The 12,269-nt window shown below is 45.4% G+C and overlaps 1 protein-coding gene and 1 non-coding gene across 2 annotated transcripts; both read right to left on the bottom strand.

Annotated features, from left to right (window-relative positions):
- Positions 1-2,705: 2,705 nt before the first annotated feature.
- Positions 2,706-2,777, bottom strand: TRNAD-AUC (transfer RNA aspartic acid (anticodon AUC)). Its single transcript has one exon. It is a non-coding gene; the product is annotated as a tRNA-Asp (tRNA).
- Positions 2,778-9,554: 6,777 nt separating this feature from the next.
- LOC141145946 (uncharacterized) lies at positions 9,555-11,068 on the bottom strand. Its single transcript, XM_073632738.1, has 3 exons — positions 11,036-11,068; positions 10,804-10,932; positions 9,555-10,467 (listed from the first exon to the last, which is right to left on the bottom strand). The coding sequence occupies exons 1-3, from the start codon at positions 11,066-11,068 to the stop codon at positions 9,622-9,624; spliced, it is 1,008 nt and encodes a 335-aa protein (XP_073488839.1). The 3' UTR covers positions 9,555-9,621.
- Positions 11,069-12,269: the final 1,201 nt, after the last annotated feature.

The raw sequence follows: 12,269 nt of genomic DNA, 5'->3' as shown, positions 1-12,269 counted from the left end.
ACCTACCCTTCGCATTGGCCGTCACACCCATGAGGCCAAGCCCTGTGAAGTTCACTACAGATATGTTTTTAGCATTTATGCACACCTTGACTTTGTAATCTTTCTGTTTATATTTTTTACATACATGATATGTCTTAATAAAAATTATTTATTTTAAAAAATATACTGTGTTTTTCCTGGCACCGTCATAATCCCCATATTCCCTTTCTCTGACTTCATCATTAGATTTTTGGGATGAGGTGCTGTATCACACTGAGGACCGCCCAGCCACATAGTAATCCTCTGTGCAGATTGCATAACTATAGCTCTGATTAAATCAGAGAGACCACCGCTTCTACATAGAGAAAACCCACCGATAAAAGACTCTGTACATCTTTTTTTTTTATTTGATGCACCCGAAATACATGTTGGTGTTGTGACACAAAAATTAGAAAATTCGTTAAATTAGAAAATCGCTAAGTCATGTAAAAGAAGTTTACAACTTTCCTCTCCGATTTACATTCCGACAGCAACGAACGGCAAAAATCGATTTTCTAAAAGGACGGAATGGTCAAACGTTTCTGGGCGGAGCCCAACCTCCAAAAGCCTTTTCTAGGTGTTGGGCGACGGCCAGCGTTAGATGGTCGTTATACTGGGAGGAGACGATCTGTACGCCCAGCGGCAGTCCAGCTTGGCTAAGCCCCAGTGGGCACTGGGTGACCGGCACTCCTAATACATTGAATATACCTGCCAAGAAAAGACAACGGATTAGTGTGACAATTTCTTCTACGCGTTATTCCATTTAAATGCCGGGCAAATTCTGACACTTCTCACATACATCTAAAAATCTACTTTTTTTTTTTTTTTGCTAGAAAATTACTTAGAACCCCCCCACACTTTTTTTTTTTTTTTTTTTTAGCAGAGGCCCTAGAGAATAAAATGAAGGGTGTTGCAATTTTTATATCACATGGTATTTCGGCATAAGTTTTTCAAACGCAATTTAATTGGGGGGGGGGGGGGTTGGGGGAATACACTTTAATGATTCATTTTTTTTCGCACACTATAAATATAATACCCAAAACATGAAAGATGATGTTATGCCGAGTAAATGGATACAAAACATGTCACGCTTTAAAATTTGGTGCCATTACACAGGTGGGAGCAAAACCATGATACTTTTTCTCCATAATTCTCAATAGACGATGCTTTAAATGCTTTTAGATTACCAGTTTAGAGGTACACAGGAGGTCTGGCGCTAGAATTATTGCCCTCGCTCTGACGTTCGCAACACTACCTCACAAGTGTGGTGCAATCGCAGTTTACATATGTGTGCGGGACTTACGCATTAGCGCATAAACATTGGTGGGGGCGGGGGCACTTTCAATTTTTTTTTTTCAATTGATCCAAAACTTTTTCTTTTACACTGTCTCTTTAATTCTTTTTTTAAAATTAACTTTATTGCCATCACAAGGGATGGCCTCCAATGCAGCTGATCAGACATAGATCGGTCGAATCAGCTGCTTTCCTTGATGCAAATGGCCAGGTAAACAAGTGGAATCAGAAATGACTACTTCCTTGTCGCTTCCGATTTCTGGGGTCACAGAGAGGCAGGTACGACATTAGTCTCTCTCTCTCTCCCCCCTCCCCTCCTTTACCCCCCCTCTCCTCTTTACCCTCCTCTCTGTCCCCCTCCTCCCTCTCTCTCTCCCCCCGTTGACCCGAATATAAGCCGAGGCACCTAATTTTGCCACAAAAAACTGGGAAAACGTATTGACTCGAGTATAAGCCTAGGGTGAGAAATGCACAGCTACTGTAAGTGGAAAAGAGGGTCGCCAATGCAATGGGTTATTCTTGGGGATATAGGGAGGGATAGTATTGGGGTTACAGGGAGGGTTATTCTTGGGGATATAGGGAGGGATAGTATTGGGGTTACAGGGAGGATTATTCTTGGGGATATAGGGAGGGATAGTATTGGGGTTACAGGGAGGGTTATTCTTGGGGATATAGAGAGGGATAGTATTGGGGTTACAGGGAGGGTTATTCTTGGGGATATAGGAAGGGATAGTATTGGGGTTACAGGGAGGGTTATTCTTGGGGATATAGGGAGGGATAGTATTGGGGTTACAGGGAGGGTTATTCTTGGGGATATAGGGAGGGATAGTATTGGGGTTACAGGGAGGGTTATTCTTGGGGATATAGGGAGGGATAGTATTGGGGTTACAGGGAGGGTTATTCTTGGGGATATAGGGAGTGATAGTATTGGGGTTACAGGGAGGGTTATTCTTGGGGATATAGGGAGGGCTAGTATTGGGGTTACAGGGAGGGTTACTCTTGGGGATATAGGAAGGGTTAGTATTGGGGTTACAGGGAGGGTTATTCTTGGGGATATAGGGAGGGATAGTATTGGGGTTATAGGGAGGGTTAGTGTTAGAGAGAGCTATATAGTATATAGTAAATACTATATAGTAAACAGCAGGCTTTTTTTCAGCCAAGTTGCTAAGGATAGCCTAGAAAATACCTGAAAATGAGCTGAGTGCTCCACCTACTGGCTGAAAATGAGAATACAAAACAATCATTTTCTTGTGCAAAAAAATATATTATTCAAAATGCTTAAGAAAACACATTCCTTTTGATTTAAATTTTATTCCATCAGCATTTAATTTGCACAGCAGATTTCTCCCTGGGGACACAAAGTGGTTAGCGGTCGAGGCAGCCATGTTGGCAATTGCATTGGCCGGGAATCGAACCCGGGTCAGCTGCTGGATAAGCAGCTATGCTCACCACTGCACCACCAACGCGAGGAAAGTTTTTGAAGTGTGGGAGGAAAAAACCTGGGAATGGGGAGGTGAGGATGACGCTGGATCCCAGTGCTGCAAATATGTCTGGTCTTGTCACAGTGGCAACATATAGCAGCTTACCAATTCCTCTGTGATACGTATCATTGTTGGGTAGCAAGTTTTCTCCTTCAGTGCTCTTTCGATAGCCTGGTTCCATAGACATTTCACTTCCTTTGCATATTGCATATGGAATTGTTGCAAGATTTCGCAGATTTTCTGAGAACTTCCATCTTTTTCTCTCTCTATTTGGATACCCAGATTGTAGCTAATGTCCCCAAGTTCTTTGATTTCAAAATTTTCTTTCAGCTTGTGAACTATCTGATTGTAATCCCCTTCTTGTTCAAAACAGGTTATAAATGTCATCAACATAGATAAGGATGTATATCCATCTGTCTTCTTGATCCCTGGAGTAGAGACGGGGGTCTGCTTTACATCTTGAGAATCCCTCTTTAGTAAGTACTTTGTTCGCTTTCGCATTCCACATCCTTGCAGATTGTATAAGACCGTAGATGCTCTTCTGATGTTTACACACAAGGTTGTCCCCTTTCTCAAACCCTGGTGGTCGCTCTATCTAGAGATCTTCCTTAATGTCTCCATGTCTAGGTATTTCACTTGCATGCCCTTTCTGGTTGAAATGCTAAGAAGTGCTCTGATGGTGGAGTGAAAGTTTCGTCATAATCTTCACCAAATTTCTGAGAGCAACCCTTGGCAACTAGTCTGGCTTGGTATTTGTGGATATTCCCAGGGCCAGATTTGCCACAAGGCCACCAAGGCCAGGCCTCGGAGCGGCAGTGGTGCAGGGGCGGCGCCGCTCCTGCGGCGACTTCGTGGCCACCCCCCCTTTCGGGCTGCCCGTTAAAGTCGATTAAGGGCACCGGTACCCTTAGAAAAGATGGCCGCGAGCCGCCTACTACTGCGCATGCGCCGTTCCGAAGCGGCCGGGCTTGAGAAGGCTCGTACATGCACGGCCGGGCAGCACATGCGCAGTAGCGTGATTGCGCCACCTGGCGCCATTTTTGAAAAGATCGAGAAGTAATGTCAGCGGTGCGGCGGCGGTGGAGAGAGGTGACATCTCTCATTGCCGCACCGCTGTTCCGCCCTCCTCCATCTGATGGCAGCCAGGCAGCGTGGCAAGTGACATCAACATCTGGTGGCAGCCAGGCAGCGTGGCAAGTGACATCTCCATTTGGTGGCAGCGTGGCAAGTGACATCAACATCTGGTGGCAGCCAGGCAGCGTGGCAAGTGACATCTCCATTTGGTGGCAGCGTGGCAAGTGACATCAACATCTGGTGGCAGCCAGGCAGCGTGGCAAGTGACATCTCCATCTGGTGGCAGGCAGCGTGGCAAGTGACATCTCCATCTGGTGGCAGCCAGGCAGCGTGGCAAGTGACATCTCCATCTGGTGGCAGGCATAGTGGCAAGTGACAAGCAATGGTGGCAAGTGACACGCTCAGGGCTCCCAATGATTCTGCATTATGGTGAGTTGAACCATTTCATTTTACATTACAATGTAATGATAGAAATAATGTGTTTCAATCATCCTGACTCCTGACACCATACCAACCTTGGTGCCGGGGATGATTGAAGCACTAACACCAGCCATTGCCCTGAAAAATTGCCTGGGAGATGTATAAACCTCGAAGTGGACTTGGCTCTCTCTGGGACACTCTGCTACAGTGCGTATTAGTCCTGGTTTGCATTGGAATTTGTTGCTAGACATGGAAACAAACTCTTGAAGTTTCTCTGATAGTAGCTAATGTTCCCAAGTTCTTTGATTTCAAAATTTTCTTTCAGCTTGTGAACTTTCTGATTGTAATCCCCTTCTTGTTCAAAACAGGTTATAATGTCATCAACATAGATAAGGATGTATATCCATCTGTCTTGATTCCTGGAGTAGAGACCCCCGTCTGCTTTACATCTTGAGAATCCCTCTTTAGTAAGTACTTTGTTCACTTTCACATTCCACATCCTTGCAGATTGTTGAAGACCGTAGATGCTCTTCTGATGTTTACACACAAGGTGCACCCACTGACACCATTGTTGGTGGTTATTATTGCGTCCAACTGACCTCTTATCCTTTACAAGCAAGGAAGCTTCCATCTTCATTTCTGTTTGATCTGCAGTTCTCATGGTGTTGTATAGGTGACCAGCCATGACACCAGCCATATGATATGTTTGTAGTTTGGTTGAAAGCAACCTGTTCTTCTTTAAAAGTGCCCTACAATATGATAAAAAGTACTTTGTTTTCTCTATAGTTGTTCCAATTCTTTGTATTCTGACGTATCTTTGAATGGACTCCATTTTTCTTTTAATTCAGCTATTTTTGTGGCTATTTTTTGGAGTTGGAGCAGTGTGACCGCATGCAAACGGAGGTGTACCAGAGTCACAGGGTCTAAGGAGCCACCTGGTCTTCACCAGAGCCACTGGAGGTGTGGATGTTGCGCTGCAAGGCAGCTCCCAGGTTGCGGCTCTCTAGCACACCCGTGCGGGCACAGTGCATCCAAATAGGCGTAATACTACCTAGGTCCAGGTATTATTGTGTCCACTGACACCATTGTTGGTGGTTAATATTGCTTCTACTGACCTCTTATCCTTTACAAGCAAGGAAACTTCCATTTTTATTTCTGTTTGATCTGCAGTTCTCATGGTGATCAGCCATGATACCAGCCATATGATGTGTTTATAGTTTGGTTGAAAGCAACCTGTTCTGCTTTAAAAGTGCTCTATAATATGATAAAAAGTACATTTGAAAATTGATAGTCCTTCAGTCTGTTAGATACCATGCTGCCAGGTTCTGACAACTGGCTAGGTGCTCTGCCACCTGGCTGAGTGCCCTGCTGTGGGGGTCTGGAAGCAGGCTGAGTGCCCTGCTGTTGGGGTCTGGAAGCAGGCTGAGTGCCCTGCTGTTGGGGTCTGGGAAGCAGGCTGAGTGCCCTGCTGTTGGGGTCTGGGAAGCTGGCTGAGTGCCTTGCTGTTGGGGCCTGGAAGCTGGCTGAGTTTCCCGCAGGTCAGATCCTTTAACAAGTACAACATTTGGAACTTGCAGCTCCACAGGGCAGAAAATATCCCAATGCTGGGATCCCATGGACCATCTGCAGGCTTAACGTGGAGTCCCCTAACCCATACTGCTTTTCATTTTACCAGTCACCCAGGTCTTTCCAAGGAATTGGTTCCTCAGCATAAGTCCCCTAAACACCTCTACTACTGGAGCTGTAAGTGTATTTTAACAGTCACCCAGGTCTTACCAAGACATTGGTTCCCCAGAAAAGGTCCCCTAATGCCCTTGGAGTGGCAGGGGCACACATTACAACTGGATCAGGACAAACTTTAGATAGAAATCTGCCCTTACCCAGAACACCTCTACTACTGGAGCTGTAAATTTAAGGTTTTTTTTTAACAGTCACCCAGGTCTTACCAAGACATTGGTTCCCCAGAAAAGGTCCCCTAATGCCCTTGGAGTGGCAGAGGCACACATTACAACTGGATCAGGACAAACGTCAGATGGAAATCTGCCCTTACCCAGAACACCTCTACTACTGGAGCTGTAAGTGTAAGTATATTTTAACAGTCACCCAGGTCTTACCAAGACATTGGTTCCCCAGAAAAGGTCCCCTAATGCCCTTGGAGTGGCAGGGGCACACATTACAACTGGATCAGGCCATAGATAGAAATCTGCCCTTACCCAGAACACCTCTACTACTGGAGCTGTAAGTTTAAGTATATTTTAACAGTCACCCAGGTCTTACCAAGACATTGGTTCCCCAGAAAAGGTCCCCTAATGCCCTTGGAGTGGCAGGGGCACACATTACAACTGGATCAGGCCGAACTTTAGATAGAAATCTGCCCTTACCCAGAACACCTCTACTACTGGAGCTGTAAGTGTATTTTAACAGTCACCCAGGTCTTTTCAAGACATTGGTTCCCCAGCAAAGGTCCCCGAACACTCTTGGAATCGCAGAGGCACACATTACACCAGGACAAAATTCAGATGGAACTCTGCCCTTACCCCGAACACCTCTACTACTGGAGCTGTAAATAAAAAGCAGAAATCTGGACCACCAGGCTTTGACACAACCTAAGCAAATGGCGCATGAAAGTTGACTACAGGAATCTTGGACCAAACGGGTAACCCATGCCAGGCATGCAACATGCATGGAGATGCAGAGGTATTAGACCTCTGGAGTTGGTGATATCTTGACCCTAGTACCAGAGACTGACTGGGCAGCAGGCACAAAACTAGCAGAGGCAGACTGGGCAGCAGGTGGTATATAAGCAACATCAGGCTTGTCAGCAGATAAAGGATCAGTGGCATATGGCTGGGCAACAGGTTAAATAACAATGGATTCAAGCTGGATAGCAGGTAAAGGATTAGTAGTGTCAGCATGAACAGTAGAAGATCAGTGGCACCAGATTTGATAGCTGGTGGCGTATCCATGAAGTCAGGCTGGTCAGCGGGTAAAGGATCAGTGGAATCTGGCTGGGCAGCAGGTGAAGTACCAATGGATTCAAGCTGGATAGCAGGTAAAGGATTAGAAGTGTCTCTATGTGCTGGGGAGAGAGGGAGGAAAGGAGGCTCTGTGCACTCCTTTCTTTCTTTCTTTTTCTTTTTTTTTTTTCTTTCTTTTTTTCTTTTTTTTTTCTCTTTCTTTCTTTCTTTCTTTCTTTCTTTCTTTCTTTCTTTCTTTCTTTCTTTCTTTCTTTCCCCGCCCCTTATGACATCACCGCCCGAGGCATGTCACCACCAAAAGCAGCAGCATGTGTCACCACCAAATGCAGCAGCATGTGTCACCACCAAATGCAGCAGCATGTGTCACCACCAAATGCTGCAGCTTATGTCACCACCAAATGCTGCAGCTTATGTCACCACCAAATGCTGCAGCTTATGTCACCACCAAATGCAGCAGCTTATGTCACCACCAAATGCTGCAGCTTATGTCACCACCAAATGCTGCAACCTATCTCACCATCAAATGCTGCAACTTATGTCACCACCAAATGCAGCAGCTTATGTCACCACCAAATGCTGCAGCTTATGTCACCACCAAATGCTGCAGCCTATCTCACCATCAAATGCTGCAACTTATGTCACCACCAAGTGCAGCAGCTTATGTCACCACCAAATGCTGCAGCTTATGTCACCACCAAATGCTGCAGCTTATGTCACCACAAAATGCTGCAGCTTATGTCACCACCAAATGTTGCAGCTTATGTCACCACCAAATGCTGCAACCTATGTCACCACCAAATGCTGCAGCTTATGTCACCACCAAATGCTGCAGCTTATGTCACCACCAAATGCTGCAGCTTATGTCACCACCAAATGCTGCAGCTTATGTCACCACCAAATGCAGCAGCTTATGTCACCACCAAATGCTGCAGCTTATGTCACCACCAAATGCTGCAGCTTATGTCACCACCAAATGCTGCAGCTTATGTCACCACCAAATGCTGCAGCTTATGTCACCACCAAATGCAGCAGCTTATGTCACCACCAAATGCTGCAACTTATGTCACCACCAAGTGCAGCAGCTTATGTCACCACCAAATGCTGCAACTTATGTCACCACCAAATGCAGCAGCTTATGTCACCACCAAATGCTGCAGCTTATGTCACCACCAAATGCTGCAGCCTATCTCACCATCAAATGCTGCAACTTATGTCACCACCAAATGCAGCAGCTTATGTCACCACCAAATGCTGCAGCTTATGTCACCACCAAATGCTGCAACCTATCTCACCATCAAATGCTGCAACTTATGTCACCACCAAATGCAGCAGCTTATGTCACCACCAAATGCTGCAGCTTATGTCACCACCAAATGCTGCAGCCTATCTCACCATCAAATGCTGCAACTTATGTCACCACCAAGTGCAGCAGCTTATGTCACCACCAAATGCTGCAGCTTATGTCACCACCAAATGCTGCAGCCTATCTCACCATCAAATGCTGCAACTTATGTCACCACCAAGTGCAGCAGCTTATGTCACCACCAAATGCTGCAGCCTATGTCACCACCAAATGCTGCAACTTATGTCACCACCAAATGCTGCAGCTTATGTCACCACCAAATGCTGCAGCCTATCTCACCATCAAATGCTGCAACTTATGTCACCACCAAGTGCAGCAGCTTATGTCACCACCAAATGCTGCAGCTTATGTCACCACCAAATGCTGCAGCCTATCTCACCATCAAATGCTGCAACTTATGTCACCACCAAATGCAGCAGCTTATGTCACCACCAAATGCTGCAGCTTATGTCACCACCAAATGCTGCAGCCTATCTCACCATCAAATGCTGCAACTTATGTCAACACCAAGTGCAGCAGCTTATGTCACCACCAAATGCTGCAGCTTATGTCACCACCAAATGCTGCAGCCTATCTCACCATCAAATGCTGCAACTTATGTCACCACCAAGTGCAGCAGCTTATGTCACCACCAAATGCTGCAGCCTATGTCACCACCAAATGCTGCAACTTATGTCACCACCAAATGCTGCAGCTTATGTCACCACCAAATGCTGCAGCCTATCTCACCATCAAATGCTGCAACTTATGTCACCACCAAGTGCAGCAGCTTATGTCACCACCAAATGCTGCAGCTTACACCAAATGCAGCAGCCTGTGTCACCACCAAAGCAGGCGAATATAAGAAACGCACATGAATATAAGAAAAGCACACAAATATAAGAAAAGCACACAAATATAAGAAAAGCACACTGATAAAAACTGGCTCATGTGCGCCCAGCCTGAAGGGGTGTGAACTAGACTTAGGCAATTGGGAAAAACTGAACATTTGGCTCTATGATGTTGTCATGAGCCTCCTCATAATACAGGGCCAGGGTGTAAGTCCACTGTCCTGTCTCTCTGGTGGTAGAAATATGTCACATAGGTGTTGCTGCGCCTCTGGCTCTATGACGTTGTTATGAGCCTCTTCATGGTACATCGGCCATGGTGTAAAGAGATTCTCCTGGCTGTATGCCGTTGGGAAGAAGTCCTGTGGTGGCTCCTGAATCTGACTAACTCTCTTGCAGCCAAAGTCATAGATATTATTCTGCTCCTCTGGCTCTATGAGGTTGTTATGAGCTTCTTCATGGTACATCGGCCACGGTGTAAAGAGATTCTCCTGGTTGTATGCCATTGGGAAGAAGTCCTGAGGTGGCTGCTGAATCTGACTAACTCTCTTGTAGCCAAAGTCATAGATATTATTAGGCTCCTCAGGCTCTTTTGGGTTCTTATGAGCCTCCTCGTAATGCATTGGCCAGGGTGTGAAGAGATTCTCCTGTCTGACCGCTGGTGGTGGCTGATAAACGACCATTAGCTCTGCCAATTGTTGAAGAGCATCTTTATAATGGTTCTCCATTGGAGTCGGTACTGGTCTCTGGATCTTCAATGATAATATTGGATCCCAGTCCATTGGTTCCTCCCTCTGAAGCTCACTCTCATCACTACAGTCAGCGAAATTAGGCTTCTCTGGCGATGATGGTGGAGGTGAAAATAACTCCATTGGTGACATCATCAAACTGTCGCTCATGTATGAAAAGCCTGTGAAATACTCCTGCTCATATGGTGATATTGGAGCCTCCCGGTCCAGGGTTTTGATAAATTCATTCAATGGCATGCTGTTATTTGATGGTTCCTCATAAATCTAGAAAGAGAAAAAGATATTCATTACTATTTCTAATTGATACAGAGAATGGTAACTAAGTATGGTGAACCCCACCCCCGAGGTGCAGCAGATTTCACCAAGCACGCTCCTTCCACCCTAGCTCCCTCTAGTGGTCAGATGACATACACAATAATCATCTCCAATACTAAACAGAAATCATTCAGACCAGGCCGTATGATTGTATAGTGATCACAAATTCATATACACTGGTCTGAAAAGTCTGGTAAAACAAATGTCTTAGATGGGGAAGAGCCTGCTGCTGAAAATCTCCCCTCCCCCTCCAATGTGTTTGGACTCTATTATCTGTATACTTACTGGTTCAGATTCAGGTGGCTCGTCTGACTTTCTTCCCTCTAACTCTGCCCAGTCGATAGTCTTGAAGAACGGATGGCTCCTGATGTCACTGACTAGATGGTTTCGGCCCTCTTGGTCTTTCCACAGAAGCTGTAATGAAGAATGAAATATATGAGAATGAAATATAAAGAGATGCTGCATGACTAATAACAATATCTGAGCAATAGAGGAGCTGAGGCTCTCTGTAACTTACCCTAACTAAGAGGTTATGGAGGTCAGGGTCCATACCCTCCTCAAAATCGGGCTCCATATAAATCATTTTCATCTTTATTTGTTCCCAGTCGTCAGTACTGGTGATGAAGGGATGTTTGCCAAACGCCATCTCGTATACTATAACTCCAAGGGAGAAATAGTCAACCATGCTGAAATAATCCATTTCTTGCAAGACCTGAAGAAACATAAGAGAAAAAGGGATGAGCACATTGTCAGACCAGGCAGAGGACAGAGATGATAACATAGTGACATATGTGATGTATAAAGCTCATGCATGACTAAAATTGCAATGAAACGGCATCAAACTGAAGTGGAGCTTGCGAATATTGGAGGTGGGGCTTAAAGGGCAAGTATAGTCAAAACCTTTTTTTTTTTAAACGTTGGATAGAATAGAAAGGGGTTAAACAGTCTAGGGCTTTGCCTAGAGGTGCCCTTTAATTGCCCCATTTAAAGTAGGTGGATGAAGGTATACTGACCCCAATAGCTCAATGTTCACAAGCGCTCCCCATGTTAAAGAGGAGAAGGGAAACAGTGGGTGAGCAGTTACTGGAGGTTTTACCCCATTCATATGTGTGAAACGGGCCAGGCAGATGAATCCATCTACACTCAGCCTCAATGTCCCCTACAAAGAAGCCCCAACACTGCTCCATGACTCAGAACTTCCCAGCTTTTGTTGGGGATATTGTTCTGGCCTGGAAACCCACTAAAAGCAACCGGGGGCACCAGTGGAAACATTCTCCATTTAGTGGAAGTGGAGCACCCCTTTATCTCTTCTCTATATCCAATCATAATAATTGGTATATCTTGATAAATGTTATAATTAAGTCTGATATCGGGTTCATACTTACTTCTGGGGCCATGTAGATTGGTGTCCCTACAATTCCGTTAGTTCTCTTAGACTCGGTGACTCCCTTCGCTGACAATCCAAAATCCGCAACTCTGGCGTGGCCATCTTCGTCTAAGAGGATGTTTTCCGGCTTCAGATCTCTGTGAACGATCTCTCTGGCGTGCAGGAATTGCAGGCAGCAAATAATTTCCGCTGTTAGGTTTCTGATGGAGAAAGAAATACATGGATTAGCATCAAAAATCATCACAGATCAGTTAATGGTAAAGATAAAGTAACTTCTCCCTATAGTACATAGGGGTATAGATGGACGGGATCAGCTGGAGGGGCCTGTCTAGGTCACTGCCTGTCCTCAGTGGTCAGCCTCCCC

Source organism: Aquarana catesbeiana, linkage group LG05, assembly GCF_042186555.1.
Source record: "Aquarana catesbeiana isolate 2022-GZ linkage group LG05, ASM4218655v1, whole genome shotgun sequence".
Taxonomy (NCBI): Eukaryota; Metazoa; Chordata; class Amphibia; order Anura; family Ranidae; genus Aquarana; species Aquarana catesbeiana.
This window is presented reverse-complemented; position numbering and strand designations above follow the sequence as displayed.

Coding starts and splice junctions, on each gene's coding strand:
- LOC141145946 (XM_073632738.1), bottom strand. CDS start 11,068: ATGGACCCTGACCTCCATAACCTCTTAGTTAGG. Junction 10,933..11,035: donor TCCATAACCTCTTAGTTAGG/GTAAGTTACAGA, acceptor TCTTCATTACAG/CTTCTGTGGAAAGACCAAGA. Junction 10,468..10,803: donor AGCCACCTGAATCTGAACCA/GTAAGTATACAG, acceptor TTCTCTTTCTAG/ATTTATGAGGAACCATCAAA.